Here is a 22,228-nt window from a genome sequence, read left to right as displayed (position 1 = left end):
GTCTTAGTTATTAAAGTAATTAGTGTGATCCAATATACTTAAAGGGTATGCCTACACATACACAGTCATGGATTTTAATCATAATCTCAATTTGTCATGAAAAGCATGATTTTTAGTACAAAATGCTCAAAAACCATGAAAACTCACAATTATGTTTGGAGGTTTAGAACATATATTCTTGCCGAATTTTATGAATAAGGATTAAAATTTATCCTTTTAGCCGCTTTTTATACATCAACCCTGAGTCTTTATGCATTTCGAAATGGGATTGTGCACACTTCTATAAAACTAGTTTCTTTTTAGCAGTAAGTTACCACCCCAAGCCAGGGCTAAGGCCGAACTACATGCAATAGACCTTACAACCTAGTTATCCCACCCAGAGACGCCAGTTTTGCTCTTATTAAAATTCGTCAGTCTGAATTAGTATTTAACCTAGCTGGAGGCAGATGTCATCTCATTAAAGATGAGTGTCAACAAAAGAGTGTCTCGCAGCATGGTGTGGTTCGACTGGTGAATGCGTTCTAATAAAAAAAACTGCAGTCTCTGGGTGTGATAACTGGTCTGTCTGGTATATTGCTGTAGTTTGTTTTTGTTTATTGATTTTTCACTTGGACATCAATTTTATGTTTACCTATTACTTTTAATCCTGTTTCATATTGTGTATTTTAAGACTTGCACACTCGTCATTTAGCAATGCCCACTCAGAAATCTTAATCCATATGCATTTTATTCTATTCAAGCCAATACCACTGTTTAAAATGTTTTTTTTTATTTATCAATGCATTTTTTCTCTTAAATTTATGAACATTAGTGAAATTAAAACTAGTTTCATTTTCTAAAAACATTAATTTAGACAATTATGTGAAATGTATTTTTTTTTCCCCCTGAAACAATTGCATCCCATGAGTAATAGAAAATTACAAATAATAGTTATGAAAAATCATGGATTTGAAACTTCTTAAGAGTGGAAGATTCCCTCTATTTAATTCAATTTTGAAAAATAAACTTTTTGTCTTTGAGTAAAAATGTGTTTGAATTTTAATAGTGTGTTAAGAAAGTCCCTAGTATGAAGTTTACCATATAAAAATGCTACTTCGCATTCTAAGACAATGTAGAATGTGACAAATATTAATAATTTTTTTAGAAGACAATATTAATAATTTTGATAGATTTGCTTTTACAGATTGTATTTTTCCAAGTGGACTACTTCATAATCACAGTTTTAATGAATTATCAAATTTGGGATTCAGTGATGGTTTTTTGAACAGATTCTGTCCAAACCCACTACTACTACCAGGGTTGGGTTTTGGCGTAACATGTCAAAAACCTGTAAAACACAAATAATGACATTATTATCAAATACAGTCATTATTGACATTTTTTAAAAACTTAAGTTCGTAATTTTTCCAGAGGGGGTGCTGCAGAGATCTGAAGTTTGGAAACCTCTGCTTTATTGTATGAAATCAAAATTTAGTAAGCTGAGGTCCACTTGTTAAGGTTATTTTGTTGCCAATATTGTAGTTTTAGACAGGTTTTGGACAGAAATTTAGGTTTTTGAAAATTATGTCAAAAAGGGGGTTTTGGACATGACAGTAAATACTGTGGTTAATACCAGATAAAACCTCCAGCTGCAAAAACTTGCCAACCCTGAATACTACATTACACACCATTTACAAATAAGATATTTACCTTTGCAAGATTAGTTAAAATCAATTTGAAAATTATACATATAGCACATCCCAGGGTTACAAAAAAAAAATTTTTTTTTGCAAAAGGATGAGCTTAATATTAAACAACTTTTTGGATTTACTTTGCATCATTTCTTAACCTGTTGATTTACATTGAGTTTCGTTGAGCTTACTCATTTTCATTAGTTTGTTTTACCTTACATGAAATATTTTTTGTTAGGTTCCTAATCCAAGTGCCTCAAATGATGAAGGTATTACAGCTCTTCATAATGCCATCTGTGCGGGACATTTTGAAGTTGTTACCTTTTTGGTGGAATTTGGTTGTGATGTAAATGCTCAAGACAGTGATGGATGGTATGTGTTTATTTTTACATTGTTTAATATTTATTATACTAAAGAAATACTGATGAGCAAGTGATTATACTGAAGTTTTATAATTGTCATAATCTGGTGTAAATATGTAAATGTGGGTCAAAATGCAGTATCAGGGCAAAGTGAAATGGTGAAATATTGCTCTGCTTTTAGCGCCACCTATCTGAAAATATTTTAACTATGTAGTAATACATGCAGTCTTTTCCAGTCAGGAAAAAATTTCCCCTGAAGATCAAAGCATATGATAATACAAGCAATTTCCAAAAATCGATACTCAAATTGTAATATTTTATTGTATGTCAAAAGTTATTCTTGATATTATCAAATGATTAAGTTCTTGTCATTAACGTTATATATATTTTAATTGGATCCTTCTAATATTTAATGCAGTATTTATATAATCAATATTAAGCTTATTTGTATTTTTAATATTTTTCACAATTTGTCAAGTGCATGCGAGGCAAAGTTAAATGGTTCATTTTGTTCACTAATGTACATTTGTGACATTGTAAATCACATACGTATTAATTAACTACTTTATTTGCATTCCTTAATTTAATAATTCACTTACTTGGTCATTTTTTCACTTATTCTGTTATTCATTCAGTATTTTATTCACTCATTTATTTTTCCTCATATATTAATTCATTTATTATTTATTGTTTCATTATCTTCACTATCATTCGTTCAACTATCCTTTTATTTACTCATTTCTTTGTTCAAAAATATATTTTACAATTGAACATGAAAATATTTCATTCGAAAGATATTTCATTTTTCACTTTGCTCCATAAAGAAAAAAGTGAAGATTTTCCCCTTATTGTGAAAGCACATTTTTATTGCCAAAAATTTTTTAAAAATGATGCTTCAATGCAAGTTTTGTTGTAAAATACATTTTTCTTTATGTACCATAATTTTCAAAACAAAATTCCAATTTCTTCACTTTGAAGATGTTAAATCATCTTAACTATTTCACTTGCCCCACATTCCCCTACTAACGAGGTTGGCAGAATTGTTTTGATGCTCTTCACTAGCATTTCATGTATTTTAATTGAAATTTCATTTTAGAAAATGTTCATATACGGTGTAGTCTAAAAGTAGGCAAACTTTTCAGCGATAGAATGAAATGAGTAGTAATATGTTAAAAGTATAAAGGAGAAGTTAAGCCATCATAAATAGCATTTTATCTTAATGCTCAACTCTTCTAGTTCTTTTAAAGAGAAAGTAACTTTATTCAACTAAATTACAAATTTGTAATAGTCAACTTTGGTCAAAAATTGACTCACCAAAAATCTTAATCATATTTGGGGCCCAACCAGGCAGCTTTGATATTTTACTGTGAAAATAGTTTTTTGTGAGAATAATTTTAATAATCACTTCATTTAAATTTTTCCAAATGATTTTTGATTAAACTATTATTTTCTAGGACTCCTCTCCATTGTGCTGCATCTTGTAATAATTTGCCGATGGTGAAATTTTTGGTTGAGAGGGGGGCCTGCATCTTTGCCACAACTCTAAGTGACCACGAAACTGCCGCTGAGAAATGTGAAGAAGATGAGGAGGGCTTTGATGGCTGTTCTGAGTATTTGTATAGTGAGTAAAATTCTTTATTTGCCCATTTTTATGTAGCAATCATCAACAAAGTGTTGGCAATCATGTCAATTGTAATTATTTAGTAATTAAACCTCATCAATGATATGAAGAGTGAAATTTTTGCTTCTGCGTGTGTTTTAGAATCTATTTTCTTTATGTTAACGATAAGATTCTTCCTCCACCCCCCCCCCCTCAAATATTATTATGCATATTGTTCTAAAATAAATCAATAGAATATCTTTTTATCTCTATTTAATATTCTATTTTAAAATACTGAAAATGCATGGCAATTGTTCTTCTGTTGATCTTTCAAATGCCATGAAACTACAGCTAAACATGAAATTAAAAAAAAGTTAAGGATAGGTGCTTAATTTTTTTCCCCAAAGGCTTTAGTAAGCAACGTGTAATATTTGCTAAATTTATTTTATAATCCCTTGAGTTACTGCTCTTTATCTTTCTATGTAGTTGAATCACATTACTTCTCAACTTATGTTTTGAATTCTGCAATTGCAGGCTTGCAAGAAAACTTGGGAGTTATGAATAATGGTGCTGTGTATGCTGTATATGATTATGAAGGCCAAAATGCAGACGAATTGAGCTTCAAGGATGGTGATACGTTGACTGTACTGAGAAAGGGAGATGATGAGGAGAGTGAATGGTGGTGGTCTCGATTGCTGGATCAAGAAGGCTACGTGCCGAGAAATCTTCTTGGGGTAATTTACTGTTTGCTGATAATCAATTGGTGCATTTAAAAGTCGAATTCTTACCACTTGCAAATGAAACTGCTTTTCTTATCATTCACTTTAGTTTATGAAATTGTTGACTAAATGGTTTTCGCAAATTGCTTAGGGCTGTTTACCAAGGGGAGGCCTGTAGGGTTTAAACTCCCTTTGAAATTCTTCAAAACTATTCTAAATGATGCTTTTTGTTCGTCATAAAGATTTCTCAACAAATGTGTTTGATAAAACCCTCCCGAAACAGTCAAATTATGGACCTGAGATTGCAGACATGTTATAAGATGTACAATGTCTATTACATGTACATTGTACATGCAATGTACATTGACTTTGCAACATACATTTGACTTTGTCAATTTCAACTGAATTCAAAAATAAATAAGTGAAATGTACTGAAATTACTTTTATTTCTTTTGTTTAGCTTTATCCCCGAGTGACAAGTAGAAAAGGATGACGAATCTCTCTGTGAATTCAAAAACTAATGTGCCTTTTAGAAGTGCCATGACAAAAATAAAGAAGCATAGTGCCAAAAATGGTCTTAGATGTCATTCCAAACTCAGCTTTTATTGCCGTCCTTTTAAACATGAAATCAGTTATATTTTATGATCACATTTTTTCTGCAATATTAGAATCTCATATGTGCCTATGCTGCTATTTTTTTGCATTTATGTGTGCCTGTGTGTAGTGTTTACATTTATGTGTGCCTGTGTAGTGAGTGTTCCAAACAATGTATGCCATATCTATTTAAAATGCCTAAAAATGAATAAAAAGGTTTTGATTTTATTTTGTTTTTGTTTATTGTCCTATTTGTTGACTTTTGTTAAACTGTGATTTTCTTTTCAGTGTGATTTTCGTTGCGGTTCTGCAAAAAATAGTGATTGTCATTGATAAAATCAAGTTTTGGGACTTAGTGGAGAGTTAGAATTAGTTTTTCCTGCTTCGTTTTGAGTGCGCTTAGTTTAGATTTACCACAAAATGAAGATAAATATGGGATAGGTTTCTCATTTCTATGAATCCATAGGATCTGCCAGAAGCAATACAGTAAAACTGTTGGGACCAAAAAAAATATTGTTATAGACAGGTTATCGTTATAGATAGTGTCGTTATACACAGGTTTCACTGTATGAGAAATACTTGCATGGAGTCGAGTACTTCCGTTCTTCAAATCAAGAGCAGCGTTTTAGCATTTCCTTTGGGGGGTTGAGTTTCTTGAACATAAGTTTCCTCAGTACGGTACAAAACACACAGGGTGTTCCATTTTAACCTGCAAGACCTTTATTTTTGCAACCGTTAGTTCTAGATGTATACTTCCAATTACAAAAATTTTCAAAATCAGATGCATGGTTAAGATATTGAAAGTTTGTAGTGAAAATAAATAATAGTCAAAAAATACAAAATTTAACTTTTTATACGGATCCCAGGTCCCCTAACTTATATTTTGGGAAATAATCTTGATTGAAAAATAGTTCCAACCCAAAAAGTTTGAAATTATTACAACCATTATTCACAGAGATATGAATTCAGCGTTTTGTGACTTACACCACTTTTTGCTTGCCGTCAATAACTCCTTTTTGGAGAAAATATAGTGGTTAACAAGTGTTTAAAATTAAATGTGTGCATAGTGTGATTTTTCAAATTATTCGAGGTTTTGTAGTGTGTTTTCACGTATCACGGCATTACATTTGCATTTCTTTTTGAATAGCCATGAAAAATATAAATACCTTGTTTTTCTTTGATGACCTGTCACTTTTCAAAGAGCAATAAGTTCCAATCTAATCTTCTGTATGGTTCCTTAAAACTTCAAACTGAAATATCGCCTTGAGTTCTGGTTGTACAAATGTCAAGTTTTTTGTGTTAGTAATAGTTTTCATTGGAGATTATTTCTCTAAATATTGGTTAGGGGTACTAGGGCCCGCATAAAAAGTTAAATTTTGTATTTTTTGACTCATTTTTATTTTTGCTTCAAACTTTCAATATCTTAACTCTGCATCTGATTTTGGACATTTTTGCAATTAGAAGTGTACATCTAGGACTAATGGTATGCGAAAATAAAGGTCTTGCAGTTTGATGGAACACCCTTTATAAGAAGTTATAATAAAATAACTTTAATGTCAAGAATAATTAGGTAATTCAAGAAGAAAGTATTCAATGAAAATTTTGCATTTGCTTGTGCACAGTGTAGCGTAGCATTTCACAATACTCATGAGCATTTGCTTAAAACCCAAAAACAGCATCGTTATAAATATGGGAGACAGAAATAAAATTTTGTCACCAGGTAGAAAGAATCAATTTAACTCGCATTTAAATCCTCATACTTATAATAGCCAAAGTTAAGGCCCCTATATATACGAGCCAGCGCATCAGCTTTTTTGGATCGGAGCGCGAGTTTGAGTGGTAGTCTTTTCTGGCGATTGTTCAATGCGAGCGATTATTAGCGGCACGTGAGTTGTTTATTAAATAGTGTTATTTCCGGCAAATTTGGCGAAACCCGAAACTGTGCTGTGGTAACCCAAGCAGTGCAACAATGAAAAATCCGATCCAAAATGGCTAAACTTAAGCTGATGCGTCGGCCTGTCTATATAGCGGCTCTAGGCAAAGTCACTGAACGAGTAAGACTCTGACATCACCAACAACGAAACTCTCGCTATAGCATGCGTGACGCATTATTTCATTGTTGAAGCATTAATAGTCAGTAAGTTATTTTTAATTTGATAATATTTCTGGGCAATGTTTGACATGCAGGGAAATGCTTTATTTTGACAACGCTGAACTGGATGCGGCAACTTAACTGCTTTACTGGTAAGACTTGTCATTTTAGGAGAATGAAGAAAAGTAAAAGCAGTCAACAACGAACGCTATCTACTGGAGTTAAGTTAAAATTTCAACTATCAAAATATCATCAAACAGGCAACTACTTCGTTGAAATGTAGAAACAATTTTCACCTGCCATGACAGGCGATTTTCTAGTTAAATAAGTTAAACGAATGTTTCTAAGAAAATCTTTATTTTTCATTTAAACATTTTTAAGGCTTTAGAATATCCCCCCCCCCCCCATCTCTTCAGCAATCCCAACATTTCTTTACTGTATTTTCTGGTAGAGATTTCAAGCAATGCCTGGGTCTTATATCTCGCATTGTGGCTGTACAGTTTGGAATAGAACTTACATCTACTTTTAACTCGATGATAATGACGATCCTGGCAGTGTTTGCTTCTGATTAATTATAAAGATGCCGAAGACTATCGGAGTTTAACATTGAAAAAGCACAGAAGGAAGATGTAAGAATTTTTTTAAAGCAGAGCTCTGGGTTATTCTCCCTTATACCCCTTTGTTCTAAAAAATGAATGTATTCAGTAGAACCTTGTTTATCTGAATCTAGTTTGTAGCTTTTTAATGATTGTGTGTTCACAAAAGTAATTTTTTACTAAGCAAGAATGCAACTTTTAGGTTGCTGAACATTCACCTTTTGTTTTAATTATGTATACAGCTGCATAGATCGCACATTAAGTTTTGGCAATCTAACAAACTCCACTGCGACCGAACTTTCAACCATAGTGTTAGGATGATCATACGTTATCTAGCAATACACATTTAAACCAGAAAATAATCAACCAATTCTGTAAAAAGTTGTGTGTAAAAAATTGTTTTCTTTTTTTTTAATGACTTGTAAACAACGCTATATAGTTTTTACAAATTATAAAATGTTACAAAGGGTGGTTTTTGTCATAATGAATGGAGAGTTAAGGTTTTTTGTACATATTTCCCCATACTAGCCGGATTGTCCATCCAGATTGCCTTTGGTCTCATGTAGTCTGGATGAATGTCGTTGTATTGAACAAATATAACAGTTTGTATCTTTCTTATGTGTTGAAATCCTCCTCATATTTTACATGATTTTAAGTGAACAATGTTTGTGGAAAGCTTCACCAACTGACTCAGCTTTGAATTTTTAAGGTACAGAAAATTGTCAGCATCCATTTTTTGTGATTATTTCAGTCTGTTGAGAGTCCTTGAGTCAGGCGGGGATCCAGGAGTGGAGGGAGTGGGCAAATATAGCCTAAAACAGAGTTAGGAAACTTTTCTTTAGAAAAATTTGGCCAAGACGCTATTACGTAACAAGGACACTTATAAGCCATCTCTATAGAAATGACCCCTCCAAAACCAGAAGTTGTATCCGCTTTTTCTTTGAGTGTCTTTTTAATGTTAATGCTAACGGCTAAAAAAAAATCCTGTTGAAATTTTGCATAAGAGCCCAGGTGGTGGGAAACTGAGAATCAAAATTTTCAATTAGCAATTGCTATCCGTAAGTGGTGTCACATGATGTAACCCTGGAAACAATGTCAGCAACCAATATGTCATGTATAAATTTGGTTTACCCTACATTTTGCTGATATTTAAGGGTCATTCTCCAGAAAACATAACTTTTGAGCCCAAATATTTTTCAATTTTGAAACCTTTTTGTTTCCTTTTTTTCGTTTTTACATGAAAGTGTTACCTACTAGAAGTAACCATAAACAATGGCCCAGCTAAGTTCCAATTATTTTACTCATAAATAAAATTAAAAAATGCCTCGTTCATAGAAATAAAAAGAAAGGAAAAAAACTTTCAATGTTTAAAAATAGAGGCCAATTTAATATCAAAGTAGTAATTTTGTGAATTGTGCAAACAATCAGCTGTTTTAATGATTATTGGGAATATAATATTAAGCTCTCTTAATTAAAGTACTTCTTAATTAGTAGTTTCAATTGTATGTTAAAAAATAATATTTAGTAAATTTGAGGATATACTGGCAATTTATAATTTTGGTAGAATGCCTTTTTTTAATGTATTTCTCCTCCATTTATTTTCACCTCAGAAATAATGACATTCATAAGGTTTGTCACGGAGGTGAGGAATTTTCCATTAATATAAGCCTAATCTATACATTTTTCAGGGATTTTTTTTTTTTTTTTTTTTTTTTTGCTACAATCTGATCATGTAAAGAATATTCACAAACATGTTCACTTCGTTTTTTACATTAATTTACATCCCTGAAATTCAAGTTCACGGAGTTGAGAAGTCAGAGTAACCATACTAAGTTTTTGAAGCAAAATCTTTTTGTTTTTCGACAAAAATCTCACAACTTCCACTATGGCTGAAAATAAACAAGGGGGCTCCCTTGTATCACGGAAAATAAAATTTGATGTCATTACTGCCACGTGTTAATGAGGAATGGCATTTTGTGTTTAGGTAACGGAGGTGATAATTTATTGTGCGACATGACTCCTTGTCCTACCAAAACACAATATTAAAAAAACAAATATACTTAAACAATTAGTGTTTGAGATACTTGTGAAAGGAATAATCAATAAATAAATATATACTTTTAATTTAACAAGTTATTAATCAACATAAACAGTCACACAGGTGTGTGACATGCCACACAGGTGAGAATTCATTTGTTGTGAACCAAAAATATACTAAAATAAAAATTATTGTTAAAAAATTGTTGACAAGTTTAAATAGATATATTTTTGATGAAATTAAAAATCATTGTCAAATGAATTGTTCCTTAAGGTTTTTACTGTAAAAGGCGTGTGACAGAAAAGTTACACTTTATGAAGAAGGACCCCTAAACATTCCTTCCGTCTTAAATATCTGCAAACCAGAGGGAATTCAACTTCGTATCAGCAAAAAGTAGGGTACACCATATTTCAAACTTCTTTCAAAAGTCTTTATTAACACATTTATTACTTCGGATCAATATACAACAATGCTCTAAAATTTATAAAATCTCAGCAACAGTTTTCACACGCTATTAAACAAGTCAAATTTTACTGTTGAAAAATAAAGCTTTTAAACAAACTGCTTTCGGTCCCAACTCGGTAGTCTTGCTTATAACCTCATTCACGAGCATAAAACACCTACCTTCTCTTCATATTCCTCCAAGACTCGAAAATAAGGATGCTGCGCAAATGTTACAGATGTATAAGTGCGCAGTTTTGGTGTACTTGGTATATAACATTGTAAATTAATCGTTCGTGGTGCTGTTCGTATGATACCAGCAGCAATTTTCAAAGTCAGCAGCATCAGGAAAGTCGCCAGTACGAGTAACGATCCGCACAGTGGAATAAAAAAAAAGCGTCCATACCCTGGAAAAGAAAGACACTTAAGATCATATTTCATGCCTAAATTGTTATAATCAACCAGAAAAAGTTGTTTCTGTTCAGAGCTGCCAGTTCTCCTGATGCGTTGGGGAAGGGGAGGGGGGGGGGGGCTCCCAAATTTTCATCAACACTACGAATTTTCTTAAAAAAGGATTTCTTTGTAATTAGAATATTGGGGAAAATCCTATGCATTGAACTTTCTTGATCACAACAACGAAGATTCTTCATACACGAGTATGAAAATTGTAGTGGTCATTTTGCAACGTTATGAAGATGTTACTGTTTGACCATCGATTACATGGAAAGGCTGATTTCCGGTTTATAGGCAGAAATGGACGTATTTATTAATTTATAGGGATGTTAGTTGATTTGCTACAGATGGGCACTTTTGCCTCTCTATTATTTAGCCTTAGTTTTGTAAAAATGAAAATTTTCTCACAGCAACATTTTTTAAATCTGAAGTATATTCGATCTATATTCTCACGACAAAAATTAATTAATTTATTTATTTATTCACAACAATGTTTTGAGCTTACCAATTTGCTTTTACGTTCCTGAACAAAATGAAAATATTTTCTTTTCTTTTTGTTGTTATACCATGGTAACTATTTTTGGTTTCCCTTATTTTATTTTAGAGAATGCGATAAATGAATAAGGCACTAGTTACATTATGAAAAGCATGCATCAAAATCCCATCGTTATTTTCCTTTCTCCCCTGCTAGATTCATTCAGATGGAATAGTCTTCACTTGGCAGATTGCCAAATTACATACAATCCGCGGTCAAACAGTACTCCAACTTAGTAGCCAGGGCCGTGTCTAAGGAAAGGTTTTTAGGGGCAAAACCCCTCCATAGGGGGAAAAAATAATAAATAAACAAGTGAAGAAAAGTGCATACATTTAACTTAAAATTCACTTAAATGATGAAGTTTGCAGAGCAAAAGCGGATACAGGGGAGGGGCGATACCCCCCCCCCCCTCCTTGGGCTGAGATACAGGAATTCTCTCTCGAAATATTTTCGATATTAACGTTTCAAATACGAAATTTTAAACAAACATCAATATGGATCGGAGGAAAAGCACTCCGCCGGAATTATTCCCGAATTGAAATTTTGGAAACGCAACTGTATTCAACATCAAACTACTTTAGGGGTATATATCGATAATTTTTTAGAGTTCCAAAAATTCAATGTTCACTATCTAGGATGGTGTTAGATAGGGTTTCGGGGAGCTCTCTTAGAAATGGTTCTAAATTGAAGTCAAAAAAATGTATTTTGATGACACTAGGGTAAGAGAAAGAGTTCAATCCACTTCTCTGGAAACGTTTACAAATTAATGTTCTAAAAGAAAAGAAAACGAGTTTTAGACGATTTTGTATGATGTTAGGGAGCAAATGTTTGGGAATTTACAAAAAGGCGATTAATAGAAATCAATCGCCTACTCCTTGAACATTTTCTGGATCCGCCCTTGGTGCAGAGCATTTTTTTTTTTTTCTAACATTCCCTTTAAAGATTCCCAGCAATTTAGCCCTTATCAACTAAAATCACATTTTGGGAAAACAGTGATGGAGGAACCGTTGATTGTCCATACAAAGCATTTACTGCATTAATGCTTCTCATTAGAAGGTTATGATGACTTGGGCGCAGCTCTGCCGAGAGCTAAGACAGGGCCCTTGTCGGTTTGATCGCCGGGTCCCCCCCCCCCAGGGGCGATATATAGGGGGAGGCGAAAGAGGGCGGTCGCAACCCCAAATGTTTTGAGAAAATTTATAAAAATGGGTACATTCCGTTTATGTAAATCGCAAGTCAATGTTCATGAAAAAAGAATTCCGTTTATTCTCAGTTATATTTGATGAAACTTGATACAGACATGAGCAAGTGTTTTCCGTTTTTAACCGACTTCAGAAAAAGGAAGTTACGATTTCGTCTTGCGGTTTTTTATGTATATTTTCGTATTACTCCACGAATACTAGACCGATTTGAAAAATTCTTTTTTTGTTTGGAAGAGTAATACTTTCCAAATGGTTCCATGTTAGTTTTGTCAGGCTCTGACGAGGTGTCCCAGAGAAATCTCAGAAACTTAAAATTTCATACGTTGTGGCTACGTTGACCAGCTTTCGTCAGGTGCGCGATACGTCACACGTCACGTGGTTTTTTCGTGAACGGTGCATTTTTTTCGACGGAGGAATCTTGACGACGGTCTTGAACAATATTTAATTCTCACGCATCGGGATGTTTGATTTTCATAGCGCCGCCTGTTAGTTTTAATTATAGTCTTACTAATGTATTTAATACTCATGTAGCAAATCAGTAAATTAAATGTATTTTGCTACGAAAATAGTTGAATTAATTAATTTAATATAAAAAATTTTTGCTAATAAATAACTTCATTTAGTCATTAAAGTTTTTATTTGTTTTATTTTTTAATATTTCAGTTTTGAAATATATTTAGTGTTTAATTCAAGGGGAATTGAAGATAAAAAACCCATAATCCACTGATTAATTTCATTTAATTGGTATCTAAGTAATTTTATCTTCATGCGCTGCAATCTAGGTGACATGACATGTGCAACATTTTTACTCATTATAGATACTAACGGTTTATGGTTAGTAAGAACTTCCACAGGTCTCCCATAAATCAGATAATGGAATTTATTTGTTGCAAATACAATGCTCAAAAATTCTTTCTCGATTTGAGCATATCCTTTTTCTGCGTTTGTTAAACTTCTAGATGCAAACGCGACTGGACGTCCATCTTGTAATAAACAGCAACCCAAACCATCTTTTGAACTATCAGCTTGTATTACAATGGATTTGGAGCTATCAAAAATACTCAGAACAGGAGCGCTAACAATTTTTTCCTTTAACTTACTTAAAGCTGCTGCATGTGCTGGAAACCACTGCCAATTAGTATCCTGCTTTAATAACTCCCTTAAAGGTGCTGTCAGTGTTGATACTTGTGGTATAAATTGCCTTAAGTAATTGATCATTCCTAGTATTCTCGGAATTTCTTTTTTATTAGTGGGTTCGGGCATATCAACTACAGCTTTTACATAGTCTGGGTCTGGTTTCATGCCTTCTAACCCGAAAACATAACCTAAATACTTGACTTTTGAAACTCTGTACTGAATTTTGTTTTTATTGAATTTAACATTTAGCTCTTGAGCTCTTTTGATTACCTTAGCTAATATCGCATCGTGTTCAGCTAAAGAATCTCCTGATATAAGCAGATCATCAAAATAAATTAAAACTCCCGGAATGTCCCCAAATTTCTTCTCATTTGTTTTTTGAAAAATTTCTGGAGCGCATGATAATCCCATAGGAAGTCTCAAAAATTTGTAACAGCCAAATGGAGTATTAAATGTGCATAAATCACTACTTTTTGTATCCAATTCCATTTGAAAAAATCCATCTTTTAGGTCCAAAACACTAAATACTGTTTTATTACATAACTTAGTAACAAGTTCTTCAACTGTTGGAATCAATGCGTAATCCCTCTTGATAGCCCTATTTAAGTCTTGTGGATCCATACATAATCTGAGTGAACCATCAGATTTTTCTATTATTACTAGATTGCTAACCCAATCTTGCGGATTCTCTACTTTTTCAATAATATTTAATTCAATCAATTTCATTTCAAGTTTCGGACGCAATGAAGTGGGTACTCGTCGTGGAGGACGAGCTATTGGAGAATAATTTTCTTGTAATTTAAGAGCCATTATTTTGAAATTCAGACAAAAAACGGAAATTTTGTCAGTGTCCATTTCTGATTTTCCTAATTTTTTTATATTTCAAAGTAGGCCATAAGAAGTAAACATTCTGAAATTTTTAGCTGTCCAAAAATTATTTTTCGCTCGTTAAAAATTCCCAAAGTTTGACGTTTTGCAGCGCTTTTTAGAAAAATTCTAAAAATCGCATTTCAGTGCGCTTTAACTCTTTACAGAAACACCACACCACGGTTATGTTTATATTTATTGGTTATACTGTATCTAGTGATGACGACTTCATATTTATTTTGGTTGGGGGTTGTTGCTTTCTTCAGATAAGGGGTCGCAAAGTATGGATTTTATCCGTTTTCCACGCAAATTGAACCTGCGTTTTTTCCCCCAAAAAGCCACCCCCCGAAAAAAATGTAACATATACTGAAAGTTTATACTATGAAGAGAGTAAATGACACAAAATTTGTTTGAGGTTTAATTTTTTTTAGGAGAAAAATGCCCTGATATTTTTCAAATTATCAAAAATTGTGCTTTTTTGATCACAATTAACTCAAAACAGCATCACTAGGAAAAAAAAAACCTTTTATATATTATGGTACCTGGCTATGTGTAAAACATCATGAAAAAGAAAGCAGCATGGGATCTCTTCTTGTTTTCCAGAAAATAATTTTTTTTGTAGCTCATTTTATGCGTTTTCTCGTACGTAAAACGTGTGTCCAGTATGCAGATTCGATCTTCTAAAACTTTAAGGATGTAGTAAGAATGTATATATGTGTGTATAGAGAAAGAAAAAGACTAGTAATACTTTATTTTTCTGATTTTTACAAATTGATGTTATTTTAATTGCAGGTAATTCAGAAAACGATAAATCGATATATATATATATATATATATATATATATATATATATATATATATATATATATATATATATATATATATATATATATATATATATATATATATATATATATATATATATATATAGATTTATCGTATCAATCCCAAAATAATTCTTATTTATGTCCGTAGCAATGGAAGAAATATCATGAACAATATCTGTTTCACTTTCCTCTAAATGCCTTTTTTCTATGTCATCTTCAAATACCTCTAAAAGGCTGTCGGTTCTTGATAAATCAGTATTATCTGCTTTTTTTTTCCTTTGTACATCGGTTAAAAGCAGCTTCAATTTGACTTTTTGTCAGATATTCGTTCGGTTGGAATATTTTTATGTCTTCAGTCATCTCTATTATCATTGCATGTTCAGCAACAAAAGAGAAAACAAAGAAGAAAACATTTTGGAAATCTCATGTGAGGGGTGGGCTCTCCCAACTCGTAAAAGAACACAATTTTCATTGAAACAAATAGAATTTCTTTATGAAAAGTTCCTTTATGGTAAAAAACCGGCAGAAAACAGACGTCCGACCAAGTAGAACATGAAATGAGAACAGAGATGATTGAAGACATAAAAATATCCCAACCGAACAAATATCTGACAAAAAGTCAAATTCAAACTGTTTTTAGCTGATATCCCAAGCAAGAAAAAGCGAATAATACTGATTTATCAAGAACTGACAGCCTTTTAGAGGTATTTGAAGATGACATAGAAAATAGACATTTAGAGGAAAGTGAAGCAGATATTGTTCATGATATTTATATATATATATATATATATATATATATATATGATATGGATTTAACGTTTTCTGAATTACCTGCAATTAAAATACCATCAATTTGTAAAAATCAGAAAAATAAAGTATTACTAGTCTTTTTCTTTCTCTATACACACATATATACATTCTTACTACATCCTTAAAGTTTTAGAAGATCTAATCTGCATACTAAACACACGTTTTACGTACGAGAAAACGCATAAAATGAGCTACAAAAAAAAAAAAAAATTATTTTCTGGAAAACAAGAAGAGATCCCATGCTGCTTTCTTTTTCATGATGTTTTACACATAGCCAGGTACCATAATATATAAAAGGTTTTTTTTTTCCTAGTGATGCTGTTTTGAGTTAATTGCGATCAAAAAAGCACAATTTTTGATAATTTGAAAAATATCAGGGTATTTTTCTCCTAAAAAAATGAAACCTCAAACAAATTTTGTGCCATTTACTCTCTTCATAGTATAAACTTTCAGTATATGTTACATTTTTTTCGGGGGGGTGGCTTTTTGGGGGAAATAACGCAGGTTCAACTTGCGCGAAAACGGATAAAATGCATACTTTGCGACCCATTATCTGAAGAAAGCAACAACCCCCAACCAAAATAACTATGAAATCATCATCACTAGATACAGTACAACCAATAAATATAAACATAACCGTGGGGTGGTGTTTCTGTAAAGAGCTAAAGCTCACTGAAACGCGACTTTTAGAATTTTTCTAAAAAGCGTTGCAAAACGTCAAACTTTGTGAATTTTTAACGAGCGGAAAATTTTTTTGGAAGGCTAAAAATTTCAAAATGTTCACTTCTCATGACCTACTTCGACATATAAAAAAATTATAAAAATCAAAAATGGTCACTGCCACACCTTGTCTGAACTTCAAAATAATGGCTCTTAATACTGCATTTACCAAATTTTCCCACTCCTTCAAATACATTTGAGTTCCTTCGAATAAACTGTTCGACATCATTGCCATAACTAGCACTGTTTTAACCCTTCGTGCAATTTGGCTGGTTTAACATCACATGACATTATTTTTTCACAGTTCAAATTATCATAACGCTTGAAATTATCCTCAACAATTTTCAATAAGTTTAGTTTTATACACCCATCTAATCCAAGTAATGGTTTTGATCTATTATTAACAATAACAAAATCTATAATTGCTTGCTTATCACCCACAAAGCATAATAATTTTATCTCACCCAAGGGCTTAAATCTCTGACCCCCATAAGCCTCTAATACAATACTGGTTTTATCATACTTCAAATTTTTACCTATCGATAAAAATATATCCTCCGGCAAAACACTTATCTGTGCACCCGTATCTAATTTAAAACTTATTTCTTTATCACAAATGCAAATGTTTTTGGTCCATTCAGTTGGCAGATAATCCACATTACCTATTTGGCATAGAGTAACAGATTCTACATAAATGTCAGTATTGTTATCCTGTCTCTCGTTGGTGCTACTCTCTGGCTCTGAGTAGGAAATTTCTCTAATATTTCGAGACTTGCAAACTGAAGAGAAATGGTTAAGGTTTCCACAACGATAGCAGTGTTTTCCATAAGCCGAATGTTCAGACCTCTTATGTTTACGATTACATTTCTTGCACTGGAAAGTCACACAACCGGATTCACTTGAGAATTCATTATTGGAAGGCCTAGCATCAGCTGAACTTTGCTGTGTATTAAAATCTTTCTGTTGATTTCTAGATGATCGCAGAGAAAATCGCTTCATTGTATCAACATTTTTAGCTTGAATTGTTTGAGCTTGTGTCCTACTCAATTCAGCAGATCGACAAAGTTCTGCAGCCTTGAATAGTGATAGTTCACCCTCTTGCAGTAATCTTTCCTGCAAACCTCTGTGTGCGATACCTAGGACTATGCTGAACTCGATTGTTAAATATAAACCTTTCAACTACCACATTCTGGTAGAATTACGGTAACCGGGTCGCGTTGGCCTATTTTTTCAAAAACTGCCAAATTTGGCACCTACGACTCAATGTAAACAAAGTACTACAATGTAAACAAAAGAAATCATCAAATGAGAGTTGACCCAAAGACAAGGGGAGGAGCTTCGGATTGCTCAAACTATCACCTAGGTAACTACAACTGTTTATTAACCATTTTCTTTCTCTGATTGCATCCGTGAAGTAAAAAAAGCATTAGAATTCTTTTTTCCTGTTATTGTAAAATAGGGAAAGAAACAAATGATTAAGCCTTTTTTTTTTACAGAACTACAGTGGCTCCCAAAAGTGTTCGTACACCTATACGACTTTCAATGAAATAGGCCCCTATGCATTTGTTAGAATTAATATTTCGGAATAGGTATTTAATTATAAAATCTATGATCTATTTTTAACAAAACTACACGAAAATTTTTAATAAAACATTAAAACTTATTTTTTTAAAAATCAAAAAACAAAAAATGCCGGAAATTTTATCTCACAAAAGTCTTCGTACACTTTGAAAAAATGTCAGAAAATTAGTAAATAATCTAACTTTTTACAAAACTATTATTTAGTAAAATATCATGTAGTATCAACAACAGCTTTTAAACGTCTGGGAATAGATTTCATTGTTTTTTTCTTTTTCTTTTTTTATGCGATATCTGAATAAGTGTTGAGCCGCACTTCCAGTCTTACTGTTTCTTGTTCGCTTTTTGTTTCAATGATGTATTTTCGTAATCTAGCAGCCAGATATCTCCAAATATGTTCCATTAAGTTGAAATCTGGCGATTGAAGAGATATTTCTAAGTTTAAGGACAATTTTCGAGGCACCAAACGCAAACGTGTACTTCTTATCGTTATTTTGATAAAAAAAACAATGTTGTTTCCGATTGCCAAATATTGGGCTAATACTTTAAAATTGTTTTTTGAAACATTTAAATGAACAGCATAATTCATTATTTTATCAAAAAATTCCAAATTTCCAAGTCCTGATGCTGTTATGCACCCTTACACAAAAACACCTTCACCGTCCCGATTAACAGATCCAGCTAAGTTCTTAAAATTAAATTCCTCATTTTTTCTTCGACTGACAATTATTCAACAATTTAACCCAAAATATTAAATTTATTTTCATTTATAAGTAAGACGTTGTTCCAAAATGTTTTGAGCTTATTTATCATTGATTTTACGACGGAAAGCGTAAGTTTACTGTTTTTCGCCAGAACAAGAAAATTTCTGCTGGAAGAGGCCCCCTTTAATCCGGATAATCAGAGAACTTAGCGAACAATTTTAGGTGAAAATTAAAAGTAAAAAGTTTCATTCAATTCTGCAAAAACTTTTTCAGCGCTCAAATGTGTATTTTTCTTATTTTTTTAACTGTAAACCTCCGATCACGCTTGGTTAACTTTGCCAATTGACCTTTTCTTACTTTGTTTTCGATCCAATTCTTGTCTTTAAAGCATTTTATCAAGCACTTCACTATAGAATGGTATAAATTAACTAATTTAGAGACATTTCAAACCAATTTGTGGCTACTGTAAGGGAAAAAAATCAAATTTCGGATCGTGTTTGTTGTTTTCTACGCATACCTGCCATTTAAAAATAATAAGCAGAATATTAGAGAATAAATAAACAAAAAATTAAAGGCAAATGACTACAGTGTCATTACAATGCAAAAACAATAATAAAACCACATATGATAATTTTAATGATGAATTTATTCGAAAATGTTTCAGTGTACGATGACTTTTGTGGCGTATTTTTTCTCTGTCTCATCTTTTTTTGACAAATTTCAAAAATAAAATTTGGCAATATTTTGAAAAAAACTACTGGGTTTTATTCAGAATGGCATAGGAATGGTGTAGAAAAAAATTGGACTTCATATTCGAATTCAGTTTTGCGTTATTTTGGTTTTACTACAAAATTTCAAGGTGTACGAACACTTTTGGGAGTCACTGTATATTATTTTTCTTACTTTGCAATAAAGTTTGCAGAAAAGACAAATGAGAGGTAACTTTTTTCAAGATGTTAACTTAAACGTGGGAAGATAAAGCGCAGTATCTATACAGAGATGAATATTTGATACATAAAAAGAAACGTGTTTTGGATTGGATATTAACAATAGCGAAATGATGGAATTTGACCTTTTTGTTTTTTCAGTGGAAAGCAAGTAAGCAAGCTTGTACAAGAAAGCTGAAGTACAACACATGACGAAAATGCGAAAAAAAATTTTAAATAAAATTTTGCCGATACTGCTCTTTACGTTCCCGTTGCAGTAATATTGAACTCATTTTTTTCTGTAGGAAAAGAAATAAAATATCATGATGTCCTACAGTGGCTCCCAAAAGTGTTCGTACACCTACGACTTTCAATGAAATAGGCCATTATCCATTGGTTAGAATTAATATTTCGGAATAGGTATTTTATTATAAGATCTATGATCTATTCTTAACAAAACTACATGAAAATTTTTAATAAAACATTAAAACATAATTTTTAAAAAATCAAAAACCAAAAATTGCCGGAAATTTTATTTCACAAAAGTCTTCGTACACTTTGATAAAATGTCAAAAAATTAGTAAATAATCTAACTTTTTACAAAGTTATTATTTAGCAGAATATCATGCAGTATCAACAACAGCTTTTTACGTATGGGAATAGATTTCATTGTTTTTTTCTTTCATTTTTGTGTAATTTCTGAGTAAGTGTTCAGACGCACTTCGAGTCTTACTGTTTCTAGTTTGCTTTTCGTTTCAATGGTGTATTTTCGTAATCCAGCTACCAGATATCTCCAAATATGTTCCATTAAGTTTAAATCTGGCGATTGAGGAGATATTTCTAAGCTTAAGGACAATTTTTGAGGCACCAAACGCAAACGCGTGCTTCTTGTCGTTATCTTGATAAAAAAAACAAAGTTGTTTCCGATTACCAAATTTTGGGCTAATAGTTTAAAATTGTTTTTTAAAATATTTAAATAAACAGAATGATTCATTATTTCATCAAAAAATTCCAAATTTCCAAGTCCTGATGCTGTAATGCACCCTTACATTATAACACCTTCACTATCCTGATTAACTGATCAAACTAAGTTCCTAAGATTAAATTCCTCATTTTTTCTTCTATTTACAATTATACAACAATTTAACCCAAAGTGTTGAATTTATTTTCATCTATAAGTAAGACGTTGTTCCAAAACATTTTGAGCTTATTTATCATTGATATTACGACGGAAAGCGTAAGCTTACTGTTTTTCGCACGAACAAGAAAATTTCTGCGGGATGAGGTCCCATTTAATCCAGCTAATCAGAGAACTTGGCGAACAATTTTAGGTGAAAATTAAACGTAAAATGTTTCATTCAATTCTGCAGAAACTTTTTCAGCACTCAAATGTGTATTTTTCATAATTTTTTTAACTGTAAACCTCCGATCATGCATTGTTACTTTGCCAGTTGACCTTTTCTTACCTTGTTTTCGACCCGATTCCTTTTTTTAAAGCATTTTATCAAGCACTTTACTATAGAATGGAATAAATTAACTAATTTAGACAAATTTCAAACCAATTTACCGCTACTGTGGGGAAAAAATTCAACTTTCGAATAATGTTTGTGGTTCTTTTCGAATACCGGCCATTTTAAAGTAATAAGCAAAATATTAAGGAATAAATACACAAAAAGTTAAAGCCAAATGACATTTAAAAGTCAATACAATGCAAAAATAATAAAAAAACGACATGTGATAACTTTAATCATGAATTTATTCGAAAGTATTTCAGTGCACGATGACTTTTGTGGCGTATTTTTTCTCTGTCTCTTCGTTTTTTGACAAATTTCAAAAATAAAATCTGGCAATATTTTGAAAAAAACTACTGGGTTTTATCCAGAATGGCATAGGAATGGTGTGAAAAAAAAATTGGACTTCATATTCCGATTCAGTTTTGCGTTATTTTGGTTTTACTACAAAATTTCAAGGTGTACGAACACTTTTGGGAGCCACTGTATGTGAACGAAAAGTTTCATGACGTATATGGTGTTACACTTTCTATCAACATATTTAATTTCCTAATCAACATTAAAATTAAACATAAATTTTTACCGAAATTTAACAACAGTAAAAGTTGGATAGAACACGACATTAGTCTGAAATAATCTGAGAAAAAGCCATTTAAAATACTTGCTACTGTTTAATTAAGACTTAAAACGATCTAAATAAGTTAAATTACATCAAAATATCCATTCAGAGAACGTTATCATAACTAAAATTATAATTATAACTTACTGAATAAGTGATTACGATAATTAACACATTTTTAATTTAAGATGGAACAACAAAACATGAAGGAAATAACTTACTGCGAA

At 32.0% G+C, this 22,228-nt stretch overlaps 1 protein-coding gene and 1 long non-coding RNA gene across 3 annotated transcripts in view; one reads left to right on the top strand and one right to left on the bottom strand.

Annotated features, from left to right (window-relative positions):
- LOC129219744 (apoptosis-stimulating of p53 protein 2-like) overlaps positions 1-5,173 on the top strand; it is a 96,364-nt gene extending 91,191 nt beyond the window's left edge. For both annotated transcript variants that reach the window (XM_054854035.1, XM_054854034.1), the window contains 4 exons: positions 1,909-2,042; positions 3,487-3,653; positions 4,167-4,366; positions 4,812-5,173. In XM_054854035.1, the coding sequence (XP_054710010.1) occupies positions 1,909-2,042; positions 3,487-3,653; positions 4,167-4,366; positions 4,812-4,844 (534 nt within the window). In that variant the 3' untranslated portion in view covers positions 4,845-5,173. The remainder of the gene's footprint in view (positions 1-1,908; positions 2,043-3,486; positions 3,654-4,166; positions 4,367-4,811) is intronic.
- A 4,657-nt stretch (positions 5,174-9,830) lies between these two features.
- The window catches only part of LOC129220352 (uncharacterized), a 39,776-nt gene continuing 27,378 nt past the window's right edge, over positions 9,831-22,228 (bottom strand). Inside the window, exon 3 of the long non-coding RNA XR_008580462.1 lies at positions 9,831-10,519. This is a non-coding gene — a long non-coding RNA (uncharacterized LOC129220352). The remainder of the gene's footprint in view (positions 10,520-22,228) is intronic.

The sequence above is a fragment of the Uloborus diversus genome, chromosome 4 (genome assembly GCF_026930045.1).
Source record: "Uloborus diversus isolate 005 chromosome 4, Udiv.v.3.1, whole genome shotgun sequence".
Classification (NCBI taxonomy): Eukaryota; Metazoa; Arthropoda; class Arachnida; order Araneae; family Uloboridae; genus Uloborus; species Uloborus diversus.
This window is presented reverse-complemented; position numbering and strand designations above follow the sequence as displayed.